General features: G+C 38.7%; 1 protein-coding gene across 4 annotated transcripts in view; it reads right to left on the bottom strand.

Moving 5' to 3' along the window:
- Positions 1-25,092, bottom strand: part of ELAVL4 (ELAV like RNA binding protein 4) — an 82,376-nt gene extending 57,284 nt beyond the window's left edge. Inside the window, exon 1 of one of the 4 annotated variants that reach the window (XM_059374677.1) lies at positions 24,810-25,092. In XM_059374677.1, the coding sequence (XP_059230660.1) occupies positions 24,810-24,818 (9 nt within the window). In that variant the 5' untranslated portion in view covers positions 24,819-25,092. Of the gene's footprint in view, positions 1-24,009; positions 24,346-24,809 lie in introns of those variants that run through there. The other 3 variants (XM_059374676.1, XM_059374678.1, XM_059374679.1) reach the window with 3 other exon arrangements.
- Between the last annotated feature and the right edge of the window lie 1,102 nt (positions 25,093-26,194).

The following is a 26,194-nucleotide window of genomic DNA, read 5'->3' as shown; positions in this document are numbered from 1 at the left end:
ATTTCCGGTATGCCCAGTCCTAGTCAAACCCCTCGGTATTTTGGTTTTAACAGACTTTTCCAGCAAACTCTCCAGAGCTGAGGGATGGCATCACCACTCAGTTCATTATGAAGACGAGGAGACCTTTCTCTCATGACCTCCTGAGCCCTAAATTTAGTCCGCTTTTCCAAAATGGCCAATAAAGATGCTTTCAAACTTTTGATAAGCTTTCTTTTTAAAAGACATTATCTGAAAAGTGCAAATGTATTCATTTCAATATAAATGCAATTTCATGGCCAAGCTCTTAGGCTTCCTGCAAAAATATTAGACCTAATTAGAAATTCAATTGGAAAACAATTCCTTTCCTATCCAAACGTCCAAGCTTCCAAACTCTGAATGTTTATTGTGGACAAAATAACCAAAATGTCTCATCATAAACTATGAGCACCTGCTGCGGCGGGAACCAGTTGTGACGGTAGATGGGTTATCCACATCTTCCATACAAAGAACGTTAATGAGTCATTTGTAAAACTGTCCCCAGACTGACTAAGTTGAACTTATCTTCTGATGCATAATGAATAGCCAATGACACAATTCATGTAAACATAAATATTATATTTTTATTTATAAAATGCCTGGTTCCCGGACGCAGAGTGTGGGCAAACTCACATAGATCCAGCTGTACAAAGCAATGTGTTATTCCGTATCTATATCATGATACAGATATTGTGGGTCACATCTCCAAATTTGTCTTATGCACACTCAGATTAAATTCTTCAGAAATGTAAATAAAATATTTTTTATTGTGAAATTTTATATTTGTTTTCTTAACAAAGCTGGGTGGAGATGGGGATGATAGTAAAAGGGATTAGAGGGAGTTAGTATCTAGAAAAATCTGCACAAGGCAACCTTCTCTTTGTTAAGAATTGTATAATGCCAATGGCTCTTCCAATTGTGCAATTTAAAGGACAGAGATTATTTGGGGTCATTTTGAAGCTAAAGATATTGAGTGAAATAAAACGGTTTTCAGTAATTCAATGTTATGTATAAGTGGCCACGATAAATTAGACCCATGGATAATTCACACAACCTCATGTTATATCCATATGTTCATTACTGAAAAAATCTTGAACATCATTATGATAGGGCAGTTTTAAATTTGAAAATTACTTTATCACACTTGAATTTTATTTTTAATTTCTTCTTTCTCTGAGTTTCTTTCTTCTTTCTTCCTTTTCTTTTGTTTCCTTTCTTCTTCTTCTTTTTCTTAATAAGAAGGATACATTCGAAAAAAGGACTTTTTGATCTAATAGGAGAATGTTATCCCTCATCTAACTCAGTGAGGTGTTTGGGGCTACCAATCATCCTCGATACCCCCTGGGAAGGCAGATGGGTATGCGTAAAATTGGACTCGATCATATCAGTTTTGGTGAGAATGCAGGCCTGGGCTGGGAGAAGTGTATCTTTGAATTATTTGCGGACACCTTGTTTACAGAGAACATAGAAATCCAAGGTTTGCAACTGGCAAGCTTTCAGGTGCAGTAAAACAGTCTCTCTTATCATCCTTGGTGGAAATGTAATTGGGCACAATCTTTCTGAACCTTATGTTCAGATTCTTGGACCCAAGAATTCATTCTGAAGCTCAGAAAAGAATCTGGAAATCCAGACCGAAATTATGCAAAATAAGATACATTATAAAAAGTGTATCTAAAAGAGTGAAAAAACAGAAACAACCTAAGGGCCCAACAAGGGAGAATGACTAAGTAAGTTATTATATAGTTTTATGATCCAGTATTTTCAGCTGTTAAAATGATGTGTATAATGGGTTTGACAGCTTGAGAAAATGCATATGATAAATGTAGAATAAAGTGAAATTAAAAAATTGATTATCTTGATTATATAAACATGCACAGTATAGGAGGGAAAAATAAAAATGCTAACAATAAAGTGTGGGGTTATACTCTATCTTTATCTTCCAAGCTTTTTGTTTTATGTTGAAAATACAGCACTTTTATAATTTGAAAGGAAGTTATTTTTAAAAGTGACAGAAAATGTCAAATCCTTCAAACCAGTTTGGAGTCACAGTATTAAATATTATTCCATCTCCTTCCCAGAGCTGTCCTGCTGGATCTCTCCTTGGCCACACTCTTATCCTACATTAGAGGACACATAGGAGCCCAAACGAATAAAAATCGCATTTCTTGAAACGGACTGTGATTCGGGCTCTCCTTCACCTAAATCACTGTGTATTAGCAAGGTTACAATCTAAGTCTGCCTTATCGCCTGGCAGCAACCTTCAGGAGGACAGCAAGGAGAGAAGATGATTTATAAGAAAACCGTTCCCTGGATCAGGGAGTGAAAAGTACTGATCCGTTCTAAAAGCTCCTGCTGACAAACTCTGATATTATGAACATTCTGCACTTGGACAAAAGCTCCCACTTTTCTTAATTACATGGTTTGAGCAGGAGCCTGCTTTTAGGATCTGCCCAATCACACAACAGCCATTTATTTTCCCAACTGCAGCTGCCAAAATTTCCCTGATCTCTGTTCTGTGCTCCATCTTCAAGGACATCTTATGAATGTATGACACTGGCAAGCAGCATTCCACGCCACGCTTCTTAAGCATCTCCCTCTCTCTTTCCTACCTACGGAGATCTTCTTAATACATATTTATTAAAAATCTCATGAACAAGAAGCAATGTGGAGAGGTAAAAAAAAAAATCTCAAATACCACATATCAGAATATTTGTCTACTTTAAGACAAACACTTTGTTATGACAATGAACCATTAAGATTCTTTGTCCTCTGTATGACAGATTTGCTTTAGTTTTATGAACTCTGCATCTTGTAATTCATTGGGTCTCCTTTTTGCAATATTGTTAGAAAAACAAGTGGTAAATCTGTAGCCCTCTGTATTTAAAGAAAGAGCATAGAATCTCGCTGAAAAGTTTTAATTCTTTTTAGACACAAACTTTCCTTCTGAATTCATGTTATTTTTTTCTTCTAATTTTCCTTCACCTCAATTTCTTCATTGTTCTATATTTTAAAAAAGAAATATAGATGTATTTCTCTGGATTTTTGTGATTTGCCTTATAACAACAGAGAATTTCGGATTAGAACAAAGAACAAATAAGTTAATAGTTATGTCTTCATAAATAATCTTTTGCCTTTCAAGATATGCTTTTAAAATCTCACTAATTCATACTAATTGGGCATGAGTAAAATTGGCATTTTAAAAATTCAGAAATGGTAAGACTTTTTAAAACACATGGTAAGATTTCAAAATTATACTAAAATTATACTAAAATTCAAACTGCATGATATATAATTCTCAGATAAGAACCTTTTAGGACTAATTTAATAAGTCCCTAAGAATAATTTGAATAGATACAAATATACACTCAGGTACTGAAAAGAGTGTGTTGTGTTGTGGTGGTGTGGTGAGCTCTGTGTGCTGTGTAAGACTGATGAATCACAGACCTGCACCCCTGAAACAAATAATACATTATATATTAATAATAACAATAATAATAAAAAGAGTTTACTTCTTTGTGTTAGGTAACCATGTCCTTTAAAATCACAGATACAAAGTAAATTTACTTAGTAATCTCCTCCTAATCTTGATACAGTCTTTCTATCCCAGAAATTTGTTTTTTAAAAAATGAAAGGCTGACTAATATTCAGAATCAGCTGTTGTGAAATTAGGGCAAACAATTTTTTTTTTTTTTTTTTAGTTACAGGCATATTTTAAAGCAAGTCACAATTTAATAATGACAATACTGTCCGCCATTAGAATAGCTCCTCCCCACAACTGAAGTTAGTTCTTAAAAGAAGAGGAAAGGCAGTACAAAGGGACAAAAGTCAAGCTGTGAATTGTGTAAGACTGATGAATCACAGACCTGTATCCCTGAAACAAATAATACATTATATGTTTAAAAAAAAAAAAAAGTCAAGCTAACTTCCTTAACATTAATGAGTTCCTTCAATGGGCCAGAACCCATTATGATAAATGCCCGAGATACAGGAGAAAAAAGGGGTTCCTGCCTGTAAGGAAGTAAATAAATCAGTAAATAAGTAATTACTCTATAATGTCATAAATGTGGTAATGGAGTCTATACAAAGTGCCCAGCAAAGTCCCTGCCAGGAACATGGCAAAGGCCCAACAAATGGAGATCCTGTGATAACACTGATTAAAAAATGCTTAGGGTTACATGGAAAAAGGTTTAGGGAAGCAATTACAATTAACTCCTTCCAATACTACCCCAGTTAGCACATAATAAATGGTGATAGCTGTCATCAGGTACATTACTTCACTTAATTCTCCCACAACTTTGCAAAGTAGGTAACTGTCATTCCCCCCACTTAGAGTTGGGGAAACCAAGGCTTGAAGAACTGAAATCACTCTGTACAGAATGAAGAAGTGAGGCCTGGGGCAGGCAGTACCCATTCTCACTCAGCCAGAACCAAAACCCGAACTCAAGTGTGAAACCAAACCCTGTGCCCTTTCTGAAACCTCCAAGTCAGAGGAAAGAGTTCCTAACACCGTAAAATGTAACCCAATAGTCTTGGAGAAAGGAAACGATCTAATCTGATTAATACCATTCTGGACTATGTATCTGCTGTTAGTCACTAAAACTGCCAAACAAATGACCATTATAGGAAAGATCTTAATTCAAAATTCTACATGGTTTAGAGTTTGGGTTTGAAAAGTGTCTCTAGCCTTGACCTGGGTTGAGACACTTAAAACTCTCAGAGGTGCAATTTAATTTACTCATCTGAAAAATACACACAATTCTGTCTGCCTTGCAGGGTTGCTGTGAAGACGAAAAATAACCAATTTAAGGCACCTGGCTCAGAGCTGGGCCCACAGTGAGGACTGAATACCTCTTTATTCCCCTTATCAAAAATGTAACATTCTGAAAATATATTCCCATTAAAATGAGGTGGCAAAGTCAACTAAGAGCTGGTAACATTTATCCTTGGAATTTAATTTCTGAAATGGAAAAGAACACTTAAAAATGTTACTACTCATCACCTACCTATGTCAATAGCTATTTCCTTCATCTTCAAAATGTTTCACAAACATTAACTAGTAAGTTCTCAGAATAATACCAGCCAGAAAAATATAGAGCAAAGGGGAAGAGATTAAGTGAACTTTAAAAAGTGAATAATGAAAGCACCATTTTTAACACTTACAAACATAATTTCTGGTACACTTTGCCTTTTTAAAAAACCCTCTACTGTGAATGGCCTAAAGTTAGATACTTCACATATAATAAGTGTAGTCTTTCAGGTTTCTGATTTCCCAAGAGGGTAAACCTCTTGTTTTCATGGGAAATTTTGGGAAATTGCCATAGATTGCTCTGGGTACAGATAGCAGAAGGCATTTCTGGCTTTCCACATGGAACTGCTCAGGTTGGGCAGGTCCATGTTCCTGGTCCACCCTCCACTTGGACTGCTCCTTCCTTCCTGTGGACCCCAAGGAACAGCTGCATTGACATCAAATGCACTTCAAGAGGATCTTCCAGGGCATGGTTGGAAAGGTATTGTGGGAAGTGCAGAGAAAACACAGAAAGTGTGACCTCCCCACAGAAGCGAGATGAACCCTTTACAAAGCCACCAGAAAGAATCCTTTCAGTCACATGCTAGACTCAGGAGATTTTGTGAGCCCATTCACACCCAACAGCCCATTCCGTCTTCATGAAGACTGGGAGATAAATAGGATTTGCCCCCTACCCGGTCATTTGCATTTTATAGGTGAGCAGACCAAGGGTCAAGGAGTAAACAGAAAGTAGAGTGACTAGACCTGGTTCACAGGGCGCAGAGCAGGGATGTGAACCAAGGTCTTACTGTTACTGACTTCATCTTCCTCCTTTACCCACCACAACCTCCTGGAAAGCACATTCCTGGCAATATCCTTCTGCAGACAGCAATGGCCAACTAGTACAAGCTGTGGTCTCTCCCGTGCCACACTCTGCTTGTCGGCCTAGACAGCTCTCCTCTCCCACCATCAGGCTAACAAGCCCTTCCCCAGCTCCCCATCTATCCCCAGCTCCCATGTATATGCTTCCCTCACAGACATTTACCACACAGCCCCGAGACTCTCCATCTTCCTGTCTCTGTCACTGGACTGTGAGCATCTTGAGGACAGGGACTGTGTTTGATTCATCTATAATCTCAGGGGCCAGTGCAGAGCTCTAGGCTTTGTTGGTAGAATAAATGAATAAATGGATGGCTCTCTAGGTGCTCACCTGCTCTCCATAGTTAAATCTGCTCTCCTTGCTCTATTCCCTACCACCCTGCTCTCATCACAAACCTCTCTCATATCTCTCTCACCTCTTCAAAATCAATTTAAAAATAGGAGCACTTTTATCTTTTAAAGCTATATTGCCCTCATCACTCTTGTCTTCAACTTCTTTCAAACTGTCCCTAAAGACTGTATTTTTAAGGTCAATTTCATAGCCTCTGTTTCTTTACCCCCACATTCCTTCCAACACAGATTGCTACTGCTTCAAGCCTAAACTCCTCTTTCATTTTCACTTCGGGTCGGAATCTACCTAAAGTCTCCAGGTTAAGAGTCCCACAGAACATGTCCACCTTTGAGAGTTCCCACAAGGCACACAAGCCAAAGTCAAAGTCAATGGGGACTCAATATGTTGCAACAACTATCAGGGTGAGGAATGCCTTATATGTTATTTTTTTAAACAAATGCGTGAATAAACTATCACACAATTACTTCTACTTCCATTCATTTCAAATCAATTTAAGCATGTATCCAATATTAATTGCAGAGTGTAATTATTAGGAACACAGGTACCAGGGCTTAAATGTCTAGGTTTGAATCCAGGTTCCACTGTGTAATTTTGGGCATATTACTTAACTAACAATTCCGCATCTAAGTTTTCTCAGTGTTGATAGTGTTCATAGGTATGTGGCAAAGATAAAATGTATTATTACGGTTCAAGTAACTGAGTTCCATGGCATTTGATCCTTGCTCTCTAGGAATGTAGTTCTGGAAGCGAAGGGCAGCAGTGGTTAGTAGACAGATCTATGAACAGAGCTCCAAACTTCAACAAGGCAAGTGCCATATTCTGAATGCCTTCTGTGGCACGTATGACTCTTGCATGTCTTTATATGTGTGCTTCCTCTCCTCCCCCTACTAAAATGCTGCTCCCACCACTGTCTAAATAACCAGGCCATTTTGCAAAGTGCGGTGCCTGCCTCCTTGACCCACATGGCATAGGCACCTCCCCTCTCTCCTTCGTCAAGGTACTCACTGCTTTCTATTCAGTCACAGTTTACCTGCCTGTCTCCCCACTGACTGGGAGCTCTTTGAGAAAAGGCCCTGAATTTTCCTTGACTTCTTGCTCCAGGCATGTAGTATTACAGGAAGAATGTAACCAAAGGCTGCTGACTGAATCAGTGCTCAGAGGCAAGTGCAGGGTGCTAGGAGAGTTTAGAGGGAGAAAACTGGGGAACACTGCAGGACACTTCCTTTTTCCCTGCAGTGTGCTGAAAAAACCGTAAGAGAAATGTGTGGTTCTCTATTTTTAAATCCTTTTCTTAAGCCTTTTCTTCACTCTACCTGCACTGTTTATTTTAGATGAGTGCAGGCATCAAGATCAAAACAAATGTGAACTAGTGGCCAAGTGTGGGGCAAATAAATTTTGGGAGAATCACAATCCGAACATGCCACTAAACAAAAAAGGAAGAAAATATTTAGGGCTTCATCCAATGCTGTGCACAAAAGATGTACTGCCAAATGTTTAGTTATTCTTCTACTCTTAAAAGTATTTGATGGAGAGTTTTGCTTTCTTTCTTTCTTTTTTTTTTTTTTTTAAAGTAATTTAAGTCCACACATTGCAAGTGAAAACAAAAGAGCTTTGGCACAAGAATAAACTATGTCTCTCTTTTAATCTTGAGATTTCAATCTAATTTTATGCAATAGTATAAAAGAGAGAGGAGATAAAAAATACATAAAATACACATATTTATATTTTAAAACTAATGCTTTCTAGTTGTTCACACTGGAGCATCAGGTAAGCTTATTTGCAATTCCAGTTAATACAGGAGTCTTGACCTGAATATTTTTTGACCTATGAAGATACAAATTCAAAAGTAACCACTTTAACTTAATACTGGAAAGTAGCAGACTCAAGAACTGAACTCAGGATTTCACACACCAGAGCTCTTTTACCCAGCTCTTTTATCTTCCTCTGGCATCCAAGATCCTTTCTGGGATGATATAGCCTCAGTTTTGAAGTTCTCTGTTCTCCTTTTTGAAGGTTATGAAATGGGAAGGAGCTTGTATATTTTATTCTAAATCTTCTCTCCCTATGAACCCTGCAAAAAATGGCCAATATCTAAAATACACACTCTGGAGAGACTGAACTATTTTCTAAAATATTCCTTTATTAAATGCCTACTATGTGCCAGGCTCTGAACCAGACTCTTTACATATGCTAACTATCCTTTAAACAAACCTCTGCAGTAGGTATTATTAACTCCATTTTACAGACAATGAAACGGAGGCTAGAACAGGTTAGTGACTTTACCAAGACCCCACCACAAGTAAGTGGGAGAGGGAAAAAAATCCTCTTTCTCTGACTCCAAAGCCCATGCTCTTAACCAGTAGAATACTTTTAATGGAGAAGAAGAATCCTATGATAATGCTAATGACTACTGTACTTCGGAATGGCTGGCCTAACCTTCCTTCTGACCTTCTTGGAACAGCCTCAACTCTAGGGAAATAGAATGGAGCTTCTCCCTCATAGACTGGAGACCCCTGGCCGATTTAGGAGTTCTTTTTGTTATGTTTTCCTCAACAAATCTCTTAATCTCCTGCTACTCCAGGGATGACCACCCCACACTGAGTGCAGGTAGGGCAAGCGTTTTACCCCAAGAGCCAGCAGCTGGACATAAAAAACCCAGCCTTTCAAAACAAAGCAATGACTGCTCCAGCTTATCAAGTAGAAGCAAGACGCTGGCTGAACTGCTGTGGCCTCATTACGTGTTCACAAATTCTCATTAGTATCACTCTCCCACCTATTATCTCATTGTATTTTTTAAATAGCATTTCATCACATGAAATTATAAAATATCACATAATATATACACTAATTCTAATTATTTACTTACTCTATTGCCTGTCTTCCCCCTCTAAAGTGAAAACTCCACAAGGGCAGGGACTTATCTTAGCTACCACTGTAACTCCCAGTACCCAGAACAGTGTCTAATTACAGGAAGCACTCAGCAACTATTTGAAGAGTGGGACACAAATCAATATTATATGATAATAATAATGGTGATGATCACTAGCACTTTATATGCCAAGCCCTGTTTCAAGTTCTTAATACACATTGATCCATCAAATCCTTACAACCCTAGAGTACAGATAAAGAAACTGAGGCATAGGGAGAGTAAGGGATCTGCTCAAGGTCAAAATTGGTAAAGACAGGATTTGAACCTTGGCAATCTTGATTTAAAGTCACTATCAATAACCACTAGGCTAAATGTCTCTCATTAGTCTCTTCCTTTAAGAAGTGAGTAATACAAAATGGGAGACAGAAAATGGATTCTGGAATCAAACAGACTAAGCTTGGAATTCCAAGTCTGACACTCCCTAGGCATGTGACCTTTGTGCAAGTTATGTAAACCACGTGGTGCCTCTTCTCCAAAACAGGAACACGAATACCTGTTCCTAGAGTTGTGAGGTTCAATGAGATAACCTAAGTCTCTTCTTTCCAAAAAGCCTGAAATTAGTCCTTATTATTGTGATGTATCATTGTTAACTGTATGGTAGAGACCAATTAACAAAAGGGGTCTGAAAGAAAGAATTTATTTATTTGTGCATAGCATTGGATCTTTACAATCTGAATTACTTAGGCAGTATAGATGAGCCATGGTAGTCTGAAAAAGTGATAGAAAAATCTATCACTCAGTTAACAATTCATTACTGAGCACCTGCTAGGGACCAGGCACAGAGAAGAGCCTGGGTCTGACTGCTGACATGGTGGTGAGATGGACAAATCAACAAGTGACAATACAGTGGGGAAGACCAACAGCAGAAGGACACTGGCTGTGCTCATGGATGAGGCCCTAACCCAGCACGAGCCAGCAGCACTTTCTTAGTTGGGAAGTCACCTTCTATTTGTCTCCTGAAGCCAGGTGAAGAAGAGCAGAAGGATGTTTGAGACTAAGGGATCTGTTTGAGCATAGGTACAGATGGAACAGCATGGGGAAGTTCCACAGCAGAGAATGAATGGAAGGTGGAGAGCTTCAGGGTGAGAAGCAGGAAAGAAGGGCAGGGGCTGGGCCACAGAGGGTCTCCTGGGCACTGTGAAGGCAGCTTGACTTGATCCTGAACCACAAGTATGGCCATTTAATGGCCATCATTAGATGGCCATTTAATAGTAAATGGCCATCTCTGAGATCACATCTCAACTGTGTGCTTGTAGCAAATACACTGGTTCCCACAAAATACAAACAAAACAGCACTGGGAAAAAGAAAGAATATATTAATTTTTTAATTTTCACCACTGAATTTTCTTTGGGGCCTTCCTTTCTTCCTGAATAGGTCACAGGCATTTTTAGCACTAGTGGAGTATCACCAACTCATGATACTGTTCCTCCTTTGCACTCTAAAGTGATTTTAAACTCAACCCTGTTCAGCGAATGATACTCTCCCTTTTCCAGCACAGCACCTTGAACAACTTGGTAAATATTTGCTGAACTGGGCTGGATTCATTGAGTGAGAACTCTACAAGGTAATGCTGCACCAATGGGTAAGCAGGGGCCATAGGGTAGTGGAAGATAAGAAGATGACTATAATGGCACACTTATCCTCAATAAACCTGAACTTCCAATGATGTAAATGAGACATGCATGACAATAATATACACATCCCAAAGCAGACTGCAAGGGTTGCATTCTTTCAGTAGTGGGCTACTCTGAATCCCACACTCACAGCAGTTTCACCGGACACTCAGCTCCCTGAGGGCAGGAGGCTATGTTTCCTTTATACTAAATCCTCAGAGATCACTAAATAGGAAGTACTAGGAAGGCTTTATCAAATGGATCTATTTAATCTTCACAACAACGCCAAGATGTATAAATCATTTTACATCCGTGGAATTGGAGGCTCACAGAGGTAATGTGACTTGCTTGAGGTTATGAGGTTAGTATAGTAAAAATAGCTATAACAACAATAATAACTACTATTTTTCATTCTAAGGAAGCCTGCTGTCTATTTATCATTTTTTAAATGTTTCTGCCACAGGATTCTCTTTTCATACTAAGATGGCAAATGTTTTCTCTGCCTGAATGAAACTTGGAGTTCGTAACTTGAGTTCTTGAGCTCTGATTGGCTTTTTGCTGTTGCCAGTTTTAGGAGTTCCAAGGGGCGCTAAAGAGTTTTAGGGCAGATGGATTTGCCACCTTCCAGGTAAGGATATTCTTCAGCACAAAGGTTCCCCAATACTCTCCCACTCCCTTCCAAATTTCCAGGTGAGAATTAATCTAATTTCAATTCAATAAATCTTTATTGAATACCTAAACCATGTGACAGGTGCTTTTCTCACTACTTCCAAAATTAAACACTTAGTATGAAAGTTTTTGTGCCTGTCCTCCTGTGATTAAATCACATCTCACCCACTTTCATACACAGTAAACCCTCGAGGGCAGACACCAACTGACCCACCAAGCTCTAAAACATTTTCACGGAACTGAATAAATCTTTGACATTTTGTTCTAGAATTAGACACACTTGGGTTGAAATCAAATCTGGCCCAATTGCTGGCTGTGTAACCTTAACTTGCCTTTCAAAATCTCAGTTCATCCATAAAACAGGAAAATTAACATTTACCTTTTAAGGTTGTTTTAAGGGTTAAAAGGAATGGTATGTAAGGCATAGTGCCTGACTCATAGTAAGGGCTCAAGAAATGAAAGCTAATCTGATTATTTTAGTCCCACCTCCAGAGCACCTCCACTACTTAGTACTATCATTATTATTATTATTACTTTGAAGGTTCAGCTAGGTAGCATGACCAAGTTGTAAGATTTGCTAGTTAATGAGTACTTTGATTAATAGAAAGTCCCAACATATGCCATGCAAATATCTTAACTTTCCAAGATTTAAGATACATTTTCCACATTAAATCTAAAATAATCAGATGCTATCCTTTCTTTAATAATTTGGAAGTTACTAGAGATCTTGCATTGCATAGCTCTGAAGGAAAAAAAAAGGTGGCTTTTTTTCCCTTTGGGATAATGCAGAGCTCAATATCATCTAGAACAGTGTTTTTCGAAATTTACTGACAAGGATCCAACAAAGCAAAAAAAGTAAGAAATATATTGAACACACAGCAACTTCATATCACAACTCAAAACATAGGTAACTGAACCAAAAGTTTCATGAAATAATATGCTTACTAAGCACTAGCCACTGATCTTTTCTATTTTACTTTTTTTTAGTTTATGTAAAAATTTATTTGACAAAATGTAGAAAAAGTGATAATATACATATGATACAGTTATAAGAATCTAAATGAAAAGTGTGGGTTTTATTCAACTGCACAATTTGCTAATGTACCTTCTGAGTAGTGTGAAGCTTAATAAATAGAAGTGAGGGACAGAGGATTTGGATAAGCCAGAATCAGGGTGATTTTGTCAGAATTTTAAACTTAAGTTGGCCCCCCCCATACTGCTGGGAAATGTGGAGTGTTTCATCTCTGAGATGTTAACCAAGAAAGCAGAAATATAACAAAGTCAAAGTGTCTATTTCACTTATTGCTTTAATTTTTTTAAATTATGGTCAAGACCCAATAAAATAATTATTGGCAAAACTAGATTAGTTATTTACTAATATTTTTATTCTGTCTATTGGGGTGTGTCAAGGATACAGTTTAACTGATCCTCCCATCAAGATAATGAAGTTGTATTAATTCTATTTTACATTAAGAACCTGAAACTCAGCCAGGTTAGGTGACTTGGATGAATAAACTAAATGACGGACCCAAAACTTGCAAGTCTTCTAATTCTGTAGTTCAGACTCTAAAAAAAAAAAAATTATAACTCAATTCAATAAACACTTATTGAGTATTTACTGTGTGCCTAACATTGAAATAAGAGAGCATTTGACAAGAAATCTGCCCTTCTGGGCTCGCAGACTACCAGGGAAGACATGTATACCATGGTACATGGAAGTCTGAAGTGGGTACTTTTTTATTCTGGAGGAAGTAAGCTGTTTCCCAGACTGCCACCATCCTTTCTCTGGCTGCACACTTTCCCACGACTTGAGCACTGGTACCTGCTAGTGAGAGAACGCAGTGTGGTCCTCTAATGGCACACTTCTTTACAATCTGGAATAAAGTCGATATTCTTCCTCCTACTGCTTTTTGGCACTGTAACCCTAAAAGCAATCCTCGATGGGTGTGAGCAGCAGCTGTATCATCATCATCATCATCACCATCATCATCTTCGTCATCGTCATCATTATCACATCACACTCTCATCAGAAGAGTGCTTTAATGTCAATTCTCTTTAAATAACCAATGTCCAATACAGTGACTTCAACTTCTGAGAAATCATGACCCAATAAAGGCAAGTCCTGACCCTGCAAAACAATCAGGAAACCATATTCCTCTGATCTAAGACATCCCATAGCTATTAATTCAAATAAAGTTAAAACCAAGTCAAAACACCTTAATCTTCCTAAGCGATAGCTTTTACCTATCTCTCTAGCTTTATCTTTACACATCTTATGCTGCATTTCCACCAGACTACTTATCATTGCTTAAGCAAGTGCCTAACTCTGTGCCTTTACTCATACTCTTCCTTCCACATGGAATGCCCCCTTTTCCTAATTTCTCTGCCTATCCATCTTTCCTGGCTCCACCCAAATGGCATTTCCTCTGTGAAGGCTGTCTCCTTCCCCCAACAGCAACAAATGTCTTCTCTTCTGTCTATTGTACCTCTTCTGCCGAGACACTTTTCACATTCTGCCTGTCACTCTCCTTACCCACTATATCAGAATATGTTTTAAATACTGTGACATTCCAGGAGGCACCTAGAATGTGGTTTATAGGGACAGACATGCAATTGTATTTGCTGATTCTGCACCGAAAATCTTGACCTAACAAAGGAATTGCTCTTTGTTTTGGTGTTTGTTTTTGTTTCCCCCCTCTAGAGAAGTAAGCTTTGGCTAAGCTGGATGTATTCCTAAACACTGTGGAGCTAAGACTTCTGATATTGTTAAACATGTATCCTAAGGCAGGCAGCTAAGCTTTATTTTCTATAAAAAGGGGTTAACAACACCTGCCCTAACTGCATTAAGGAGATCAACCTGACAACAAAGGGCAAAAATTACACAATGTTAAATGAATATGAGAAATGATCTCCCTAGTCACAGATCCATTACAGCAGAACTGTGCTGGGAATAGCTGAGGTTCTAGAAACACGTTTCTTCTCTGTTCTTGGAAAAGTGACGTGACGATAGTTCAGGAAGAATATGTTATGATTACAGCAACTGCAAGCCCATGTCTCCAAAATTCACCAACTAGAGACCACCTTAAGAGTTTTTACTAAAACTCTTCCAAGATAAAAGTCTTTTCTTCTTGCTGATAACTTTAAGCCAAAGGTGTAAAGCAAGAAGGAATTGAGATTCAAGTACTGGCTTAAATAGGAGTCAATTTTTTAATAACATGAACATGTATCTACCAAAGAGGTTCTAAGAATACCCACCTGGCCCTCCCCTGCCCAGTTACCTGCTCAAATCACTCACCCAATCATCTCTTTTTGGTCTTTCATTAATAGGTGTGAGATTTTTCTAGGATAAACTATGCAAAAACCTCTACCGCTCTCCACATTCAAGCCCCTTTCTTCCACTGGTGTATTTCTGCCTATACAAAACACATTGTAAAAATCAACCAAATTCTTCCAGAGAGCTTGAGTACCACATACAAGGCTTAGAATCCTGAGAATAACCTTGGTGAAGGCTTGAAATAGATACACGTGGAAAGAGAAAAATTCTATTGTCTGCTTCACAGTAAAGGGGTTTTTTGTTTGTTTGTTTTTACACAAAAGCATAGGGTCTGCAAAATAGTGCTTGGGAGAATCCCATCAATTTATAATCTGTCCCCTGATTTTAAGGATTAAATTGAAGGAAAGAAAATGACTCCCTTTCACATCCTTCCCCTGATTATATAAAGTGGAATCCCAAATCCGTGACATTAAAATACTGTTTGAACCAAGGAGGTTATGTTTTCAGTTTCAATCTCGAACCCTTCCAAGTACTACTTGTATATATATATATTTTTTTTTTGTCCTCACTGGTGACAGCAACAGGTCCCGATTTAGAACAGCTTGTGAATTTTATTTAATATGGCTGTTTATTTCCCCTTTCAGAGCCTTGGGAAAAAGGCACAAAATTAGGCTCGGCCTAACGCTGGTCCTGACACGCCCCCTCTACCCCTTCCCAAGTGCGCGTGATCAACAGCTACCATCAGGCCTTTACGGTGACTCTCGTCCTGTCTCTTTCTTTCCTGCAAATGGGAGGGTCATAAATTGAGGGCCAGCATTCTGCTCACATCTCCCACACCTCTTCAGTCAATGCGATCGTTTCTAGAGCTGTTTGCACTGCCAAAGCCATCCATCATCCTGCCTCACCAAGCAGGAAAAAGAAAACTGATGGCAAGTTAGAAAAATCTCATTAAGCCACTTTTTGCCTCAACCTCTTCACCATTCCTTGAAAAATAGAACTTCAAAATTCAGTCTGTTGGGGAAATAAGAGGGATAGAAGAAAAAAGCTGATGTGGTGAAGAGGAAAAAAAAAATAGCTCCAAAGAGGCTGGTTTCTGGGCCAAAGTCAAATAACTCACAGGTTATAATAATATATTTTAGACAGCAAAGATGAGACCATATTCATTAGCTTAACCTGATTTTTTTTCTGCTTGACTTCTGAAATTCCTAACAGACTCTTTCACAAAATTAAAAAAAGAAAAAACAGCACCGATTAAAATTAATTTTATGTTCACCTTTTTTCTCATTTAACAACTAAATCCCAAGTTAATTCTAATTCCAAAGGGTGCCATGAATGTACCTTGCAAAAGCCTATGAGAATGCCGAAAACTTAATAAAGCCTCATAATTCCAGGGTGTAACTGAGGGCTTGTCTGTGTTTAAAAATTACTGTATGTCACCCCCACCCTCCTTGAGTTCTCTATCCTTGAGAGAACGGAGACTATGAGGGTAACATTCAGTGTCACTTCTCCCCAGGACATCTGGCACAGGCAGACTGAAAAAGACCTAACATCCTCTAGGCAACTTTAATATTCAGGCCTATGACTGCTACCTTCCCATATTGTTTCTCATCTGATCCACACAAAACCCTGTGAGTCAGGCCTTATCATCCCCATCTTGGAGATGAGGAAATTGAAGCTCGAGAACTGAAGGACCTCATCCAACATCACCCAGTTACTAATAGGGAAAGTCAAGACTCTAGCCCCCAATCCACCTGACTTCAAAGTCCTTGGCACTTTCTGGTTTCGTAAGACAAAGAGCAATCTTTCCAGATGGTTGACTGAACAGGCAGCCCATGAAGGTCTGTGAATCCAGAGGCAGACCTGGGGTTCCATAGCCTCTGAGCGGGCCTGCCGGTGAAGACCCGGGCACAGTGCTATCTAGCAGAAACAAATCTGATTTTTCTACATATATGCGAGTTGATGTAATATGTTTTTAGCCCCATCTGCACACTGGCCCTCTGGGTCCTAATCACAATAACCAGGTTGATTTCAGGATTTGGAACCCTTTCTACTATAGAGGTGATTAAAATTAAAATATAATCAAGCTAGAAAGTTATCCTCCCCCAAAGCCACCTAAAACAGAGCAACTCCAAAATAAAACCAATTTACATATTTTAACCCAAATTAAAAAGTAAAAGCTAAGGATTCCCTTTTAATATCCTGAATAATAAATGCACATTTATGTAAAGTTTCCTTTGGGGAATGATTACTATGAGGACAACTTTCCCAATATTATTCATAAATATCACTTTTGTTTTGGTGTTACAGTAAGAATCTGGACTTGTGGGAATTGTACTGTCTGTACCCAGTACATCAACAGAGATAATTAATATTGAAGACAAGTACAATATCCAGAATTTTAGATATGTGGTTGGCTGCATTACAAAAAGTAACATAAGAGAGGATGATGAGTCAAATCTGGTCAAAATCACACATTACAGGGACTTAGTCGTTTACTCCATTTTAAGTGAGCACTCTCCTAATAAAAGTTTCATTAGTAAAGATTGAAAGTTCCCAGGCTTTCCACGACAGACTCTTAAATAGCACTTAAAGTTTATCATTAAAGCTGTTTTTACTACTGCTGCATCTTCAAAGGGGGCACTCGGAAAAAAAAAAAAGTTCAACTCAGCCTGTTATTTTTCATGTACAAATTAGAAAGGAAAACTCTAAAGGTTTAGACTGGCAGCTTAGGAAAACACAGGCTACTTGAGAAGCCATTACTGGCACATCCCAGTGCACACCAGGAGTCATGGCTGTCTATCTATACCACTGCCACATACCATCCCCCCCCCCACCACACACACACACAGAGTACAGGCAGTATCTAAGTGTATATCACAACATTATGACATCTGCTTTATGTCCAAACTTTAAAGTTTGCATAGAAGCATGCCAAGAGGGTCACTATATTCTCAGGTCCTCCCTGGAGGGTGACATGGGGAAAGGTACTCAGAGTCATCTCTGTTAGAAGAACAGCATTCGTATTTCTGTAAAATTAACAGGATCTAGCCAAGCTCCACGGGTAGCTGACAGAAAGACAAGTTCCTCCGAACTGTCTAAACTTTCCTTTTCCTGAAAGCAAACATCTGCATACATGGAGCCTTATAGACAAAAATGTCCAGAAGATCTCTGATTTCTCTCTTTTGGAGTCATGCCCAGGCTCTTACAAATACAAAAAGAAAAACATTTGTGTACTTGAATATTCCGACAGATGTCTTCTCATAACTTGACACAAACTGCGTTATGTGACATCCAACCTTAAAATCCCTCACCTCAACTTTAGCTCCAATCACAGGGACTTAGACTTTTATTGTTTGTTTTGATCAGTGTCAGAAGAAAAAGAAAGGGTGACCTTGAATTCCACCTTCCAGGGAAATGCACACAGTAAGTCCTCGACAAACACATCTTCATCCAACAACAAATGATAGCTCGCCTCTACTGTGAACACAGTTGGCAAAATCACTTCAAGGGCTAGTCGCTCCAAGGCAGGAGACGATAGAAGGTAAATGATTCGCAGAATAAGCAGGAGTGGATTCAATGCCACAAAGTGCAGAGAGGAGGCAACCTCCACGTTGTGGTGTGTTTTTCAGAATTCGCCATCTTGCTAGAATTGTTTCTGTTTCCTTATATCCTGAAAATAGAACTAAACCTCCTATAGAAAAAGTATTTATGAATTACATTTTTATAGCTTCAGCATGAATAATTAAAAAATTAAATTCGAGTTTAAATGCTATTTTTCAAACCAAGAGTCCCAAGTGAGTTATTTTTAATGGAGACCTACGACTTGTAATCTTTTTCCATTTTTAAAAAATCACATATGCTAGTTTTGCACTTTACTTTTGTGGTCAAAAATAAGGCTTTCCAAAAACAACAAAAAACAAAATGCAAGCACAACAATTACATTGACCTTATTTCTTCAACATTTTCACTGCTTCCTCAACAAAAATTATTTAAAGATTCCTTTATGGTGTTCAGCATTTTGTGATCCTTACGGAGAAAGACCCATATCGAAGGGAAAATATCTCTGGTATTAAATACAATGAGGGACTGAATACCGATCTTCCCCATAGCAAAAATGGTCAGTCCTAAAATGGTCAAGTAAAAGGCAAAATCTTGGGGGTGGAGCGTCGGGTGAGAGAGAAAAGAGATAGAGTGAGGGTAGTAGGGGGAGCCACCAGCGTATTAGGAGCACTGACACTGCATAATGTAATTATTAATGAATGTACAAGGAACAACATAAATATTACCATTAAGCAGAGTGAACATCCAAAGCAAGCTACCTGGCCGATTGCTTTATTTTTTATCCTTTTGTAACAATTCCATTTCCAAAGTGCTTGATTCCTAACACTGATGCTCCAAAGCTATTGTGAGCACACTGCCTGAATACTTAATGAAGTAAACAACAAACAAAATGGCTCATCGTTGGTGCCCCTAGCTAGCATCCCAAACTGGATATAATTAAAGGTGTGAATAAGCAAGCAAGGAAGTAATGAACCTGCAAAGTCAAGGTTCTGAGAAATTATCGGGCATCCCGCACTGCACCAGTTCAAATTTATCACTCATTATCTCTTATATCGGCAAGTGCAGACCCACATGTTGGTACCCCTCTCCACTCTTGTCCTCCAGCCTTTTTTTCTTTCTACTTCTAGATGAGTAATTTATGACAATTACTGTTTGTGACAACTTCCACACATCCACAGATCACCTATCTTTTTACCCTTAAGAAGTCACTGATCTATAATAGCCCTCCACCCTTAAAATTCATGGAGATTTAAAAAAATAGGAGGATGTTTCTAAAGCACACGCATCTACACACGAATTCACAAACCAACGAACACACTGCTAACACAGCCACGCTACCTCCTCCTGCTTGTTTTTACCAATGGTTAAAGATTAGGTTCAAATGCTCCCAAAGAAAAAAACAACTCTCCTCCCAAATATACACACATTTTATTTCGAGCCTAACCCTTTGCTTGAGAGAGCAGCTTCGAACTCATAATTACTGTGATAGAGCTGTACATTTATAGTTTCTCAAGTGGCAACTACAGAAAGGTGTTTGGTTATGAATGCAGGTCTTGCAGGGTCTGGATCTATCTTTTTCTTTTTTTTTTTTTATTAAGTTTTGTATTTTTCTAATAAGAAAATTCTTGGAGTTTATGAGGAGGAGAAGCCACTTCTTATGGGAAGCCAGCTCAGTTTGGTTTTCTTTCCCTTTTCAGATGCACATATACTTGCAAGTATGTATACACATTTGGTAATACCAAATAAGGAAAACCTAAGACAGGTGCAGGATACCAGAAACACACATGCTTACACAGATACACTCACACACACACAGAGTCTCCCTCTCTCACAAACACATACTTTCCACATATCCATCAAATGGATGGAAGAACAGACAGCGGACAATAAAAGGTTGACTTAACTTTTAAAAGAATTGGTGAATTCTGAACAACATGGTCCATCTACTGGAAGATAGTAAGATAAAAGCTTGAGAATGTTTGTGTCCTTCATACCCCTCCAAATTCCTAATGACATTGGGAAAAAATACTGCATTGCAGCATTCGCCAGCGCACACTCATGTGTCTAGCATCCGCTGGCCAGTTCACCAACAAATGTACATATTAAGTGTCCAGGCATATAAATTAAGAGCCTGGTGCCCACAGATCACTGGAACTGATGAAGAAATTTGTCAAGGCCAAAGTACTTCTGTCCACATACAATGACCTCTATCAAGACCGCCATTCCTTATTTGCGGTACACACAATTTGTTTCGTTGGTCTTTTTTTAATTATTATTAAAATAGGACATTAAGATGCCAACGGCTAAGTGAAGCAGCATATATCCTCATGGAAGGAATAGTATTTGGTCTACATATAGGAAACGAATCGACCCACAAAAAGGAAATAAGTGCAAAGGGGAGAAATCAAACCAAAGAAAGGACTTGCCCTGAGGAAACCCTTTCATTGTTAGTGGTAATTCTTACTAGAGAAAAACACCTTGATTCACCCACAAATTCTTTTAGAGATACTGAACACACACACAAAGCGCTATTCAGGCAAAGATTTCTGATTCTAAATGTCAAATAGATTATTCCCAACAGAAATACTAAGTTTCAAATACCTGAAGTCTACCACATCTCAAACCCTTTTTTAAGACTGAGTTAAGAACTAAAATGCAAATGCGGAGCTCATTTTCTTTCTCTTTCCTTAAAAAAAAAATTCTATTGTTATTAGCTCACAACAATCTGGCCTTCTTCTCATCACAAAATCTTTGAATATTCAAAAGACCCAGGAAGGGCTATTGGGAGAGAAAAAAGTTTTAAGTCTTTGGAAAACTATCAAACAGAAGGAAGCTCATCTATATCTGGCCAGGAGGATGACTTGAATGAATGGAAGTTAAAAAAATGAATGGGACTACAAAAATGAGTGGTTTAGTTGCTTCTTAAGCTTTTTTCTTTTTTTCTGAGATATTAAAGTTATCTTATAAGTCAGTGATTCTCAAAGTAATTTCTCAGTCATTTCTCTATCTATGTCCATTTTATCTTTTTAAAAAATGTAAATATTAAACGATGTGGCCATGATGTTACAATGACATATACAGACATTCTGATCATTAAAACTGTGATGTAGTGAGGTGATCTTTGCAGAAATATTTCCAATCAGATTTTCATTTCTTAATAAATGCACATTCAGCCTTGTGCTTCCACAAAGGCACACCTCCACATACAGGTAGTAGGCATTAATATTTTTAAGACAAAGAAGCAAGAAAGGTCAGCAGTAGAACTACGTGTCTTTTTTACAACCCAAGACAAGGTGACAGTTCTTATGGAAATTATTTCCCCCTAACTAAATAATGCTAGAAATTTCTTAGGAAAAAAAAAAAAAAACTATCCTAATTTTTAAGAGATATATGGTTATGCAAAAATTCAAGTGTATGACCTATGACAAAAAAATGAGTTTATTTATTTTTACCTCAAGAGTCAAAAAAAATTTTAAAAATCCCCCCAAAAGAAGAGAAAACAAAAAGAAACCCCTTGCAAGAAAAAAAGAAGGTGGGGGAGGTAAGTGCAGAGATTTGCAATGGAGAGAGTAAAAATTAAGAGTACTTTTTGTAAAGCCAATATATATTTCCTAACTTTTTAACATATTTCAGTATTTTTTAAATCTCTCATTTTGGGGGTTAATATTAGCTATCTGATCAAAAATGCAATTTGGAACAAGTCATAACAGATCATGGTTTTTATGTTACTGCCTATTCGCCTAAGCACTATACCTTTCAGTCCTTCTGGTACCCACCATCATGAGAAAAAGAGACTACTCGTAAAGCACACTCAGAGAAAAAGGGAAAGATGCCTGTCACCCAGCACATGCATGGGTCTTAGATGTTCAGAGACACTAAAAAAAAAAAAAAAAAAAAAAAAAAAAAAAAAAAAAAAAAAAAAAAAGAAAGAAAGAAAGAAAGAAAGAAATCAGCTTTTCACTCAGTTTATGCTAAGACCAGATCCAGGACCAAATGCCTTGCAGTTCCTGCAAGGGTGCAGCCTGATGGACCTTGGGGTTGAAGGTACAGAGAGGAAAACGAAGATAAAGGCCAGAATACAGTTTTTCATTTATTATTTTTAAAAGTAATTTCTACTTGGGATATAAAATGAGAGATACAATGAACTCCCTAGAATTGTAGTATCAACATTTAGTTGATTTAGTAAAAACACCAATATCACCTGGCACAAAATCATTGCTTTAGGGTAAATCTATTCTACCTATATTTCTCCAATGGATATTTGCTAGAAATTTCTAAGAAATCATTTGCAGAACCTATCAGCTGTGGGAGTTCACTATTATGCTTCCGTCAACTTCATTCAATATAATTTACATTTTTTTTCAAATGGCCTCACAGGATTCCTTGCGATTTTTCGCACGTACAATTTCACAGCAGGGTAAAGGGGGAAAGAGAGAGAGGGGGGGGGGGGGGGAGCAAGGTTCCCCCCCCCCCCCCTCCCCCCCTTTTTTTTTTTTCCCCCCCCCCCCCCTTTTTTTTTAAAACAAAAAAAAAAAAAAAAAAAAAGAGACAGAACAGATGCTTAAAAATAGATTTCTAAAAATCACTGTAAACCAGAGTTAGAAATGTAATTAACACCTATTTATAAAGAATAATTAAAGTTGGGCCGGCCACAAAGAACAGCAAAGATAATCGAGGTCCCGCCCCCCCCCCCCCCCCCCCCCCCGCTTTTTTACACTGTTTGCAGTGTGTTCTCATGATAGCCACCTGCTCCCTACTCGGCTTTTCCTCTGTTCGTTTCCCCGGCAACCTTTCATTGGGTTTTCCTCCCAGCTATCGCTTTCAGTTGGGCTGCTCGGTCTAATCTTATTTGTTTTACACCCATCAAAACAAGCAGCCAGACAAAGGCAATCCTCTAAGAATGGGAAAAAGACCACAGCTTTGTTATAACATCTATGCAGAGCAAAAAGTCCTCCCCAGGCTTTTCTAGCAAAAAATAAGTGAGATGGATATGAATTTACAGCCTCCCCACATACCCGGCTTTGAAACCCCGTGAAAGCTATTGCTGGTGAAATTCAAAGTCAAAGTGGGCACTCGTGGCATCTGATTGTGCCATTTTGTGCCATATCTTCAGGGTCAACACCAGGCAACAGGAGCGGCACTCAAGGAGTTTCCCTGCTTCTTTTTTTTTCCGAAAAGATGATGCTAAAAATAGATTTACTACTTTGGCAGAAAGGTTTTCCACTTCCCCTTCCACATCCCGAAGTCCTGTTTCACAATTGCATCTGCTGATACTGAACCTCATCTCCTCCACCCCTCGTACCCAGCCTTCCCCATCACTCCTAGCAGGAGACTGAAAAAGAAATGTGCCTTTAACTTTAACAGTCATGTAATTCTGTTGAAAGCTCACAGAGGCGGTGGACACGCCAGCCAACAGCGACGGTGACATTGTGATTGTCAAAAAAGACACCAACCTTGCTTGGCTAAATGTGTGTTCGATGGAAGAGGCAGTGTGTGTGCCTTGTGTGCATGCAGTGCCATTACACTTGGAGATGGATTCTGGCTTTCAGAAGAGAGAAATACTAATAAACACACACATACACACACACATGATCTGTACAGTGATTTACGATGCACAGTCCATCATCCTTCACACACACACACACACACACACACACACATACACACACGGCTGGAATCTCTAAGCTGCCTTCCTCTGAATTTTCACTTACCATCTTCAAGCCATTCCACTCCATCTGTGATCAGAAGAAGATGGACCCTCACACAGTGTGTCAAAAGCGGAAAGGAACGTTATGTAAAAGCTGACATTCCTTCTTACAGAGCTGCTGCCCAGAGAAGGAAGCAACAACTCAACACGCCAGGCACCGCTACACATACAAGCCGCCTCCTCTTTTTTATGAGGTCATGACAGGAAACTCTTTGAAATACAAGATGCAGCATTTACTGAAGCCCAAATAAATCACTCTCTTTGCCGTTTTGACTGCGCAGTCCCCTGAAACACAACTGCCCATCTCAACGTTCAGTATCCAGGAACTGCTTCTCGAGCTTTAAATTTCCAGCACGGAAATGGAGATTCCTAACCCCGCTGCATCCACCTCCAGCCCCACGAAACCCAGGCACATAGACAAACCCCCTCTCCCTTACAAAACAAAACAAAACAAAACAAAAAAACAAAAAACAAAAAAAATCTTTTCTGCCAATATGGTCTCATGTAATATAACCTCTTTCAACAAACCAGCAATTATTTCAGCCCACCTCACCTCTCTACCACCCCCTCCTTTATGTTGAAGGGAAAACTGACAATGACCTGTTAAAAATGACAATCTATTTCCCCTCTGCTTTTCAATAAAAGGACCTACCGGCACTCTCTACACAAAAGAGATAGTAAATGTAGGAACCAAACAGCAGCAGAGAACTAAACTCTTGTGCAAGCATAAGACTGGTCAAGGTGTAGATGCTTTTCTTCCCTCCAGCAACACAAACAACAGATTATAAATCTAGTCATACCTACCATAACCATTCTTATTGGCAAATATTGGGTCTCGCAGAGCTTCGACTCTTCTCTTAAAATTTGCAAAGCTTTCAGGATATATTTTTTAAATGACTACTATTGTTATATATATTTAAAGATCCACAAAACACAGTGTGGATGATTGTAAAGTAAATCAATTATTTGGGGGGAGGGGACGGGGGGGAGAGAAAGAAAAAAAAAAAAAGAAAGAAAAGGAGCAGTGAGCTGAAACCCCCGATTCTAGGATGTAGATAAGAACAACTGAACAGAGCCTTGCTGAAATTGGCTCGAAGCTTCCCCTTTTTACATCCATTTATGGGACCATCTGTCAGCCGAAGCCAGGATCTGATTGGCTGGGGAAACGAAGGGAGGCGTTGCAACATCAGGTGCTATTTAAATTAGCTACTGCCAGATTGACGATGTTAATGATTTGGTGACCTCTACAACAACAGAGACCAGATTTCTGAACTGCTTCTTGTGTCTGGTAATTAAGGCCAGGCTGAAGCAACAACAGCCATGCTTGTATTTTTACCTTTTCCCTCCTCCTAGCTCAAAAGTAATGTAACAACTGCAGGTCACCCGGCGGGCTGCTTGCAAACCTTACCAGTGGGAGTGTCCTCTCTTTCCCCTGTCCTGGAGGCTGCACCACCAAACCCCTTTGACAGTATAGCATATTTCCAACCACCTTATCTTTCTCGACAGTTGCTTTCTAGCGAAATGCATATTTAATGATCTGCCTCTAGGCTTAAAGATACAACAAAAGCACTTTAAGGTGCTAATACATTTACATTTTAACTTTATTTCCTAATACTGCTGATTTTTAGTAAGCAATGCTCCTTCTGCAGCTACCATGGCCAGCGTTTCAAGAGACAGCAAGTTTGAGATTGTGTGTGCTCTGCGAACTGGGTTCCTACAAGTTTGCTTCAGAAAACTACTTCTTAATAAACAAAAACAACAAAAAAACCAGAGGGATATGGGGGCAGCTGTCAGCCTCTACCTTTCTGCCTTCTGTCTGAGCTTTTCAAAACAAAGAATGATGAATGATTTATTTAAATGAATTTATTTCTCAACTTGGATAGGGGCATGATCTGAATTTTTAAAAATCCACTAAAACATAATTTTTTTCTTTGCTTCCCCACTGCTATAAAGAATGGTAAAGCATGCTTTTGACAATATCATCATTTCATGACCAGTGCAGAGTGCTTATCTTGCTGGACTGAACACGTGATTTTGCTTCTGTCTTTCAAAAGATGTCTTTTTTCTTTGGCATCTTAAAAGACTTGAAAAGAGACATTTAGCAAGGGTGCGGTGATGTATGGTTTGTCCGCCTATGTTATACATTTCATAACCTCCACGATACCAGTCTTCAGTAGTATAGTAATTTG

The sequence above is a fragment of the Mustela nigripes genome, chromosome 14 (genome assembly GCF_022355385.1).
Source record: "Mustela nigripes isolate SB6536 chromosome 14, MUSNIG.SB6536, whole genome shotgun sequence".
Lineage (NCBI taxonomy): Eukaryota > Metazoa > Chordata > Mammalia > Carnivora > Mustelidae > Mustela > Mustela nigripes.
Note: the sequence above shows the minus strand (reverse complement) of the source record. Positions and strands in the feature narration are given on the sequence as shown.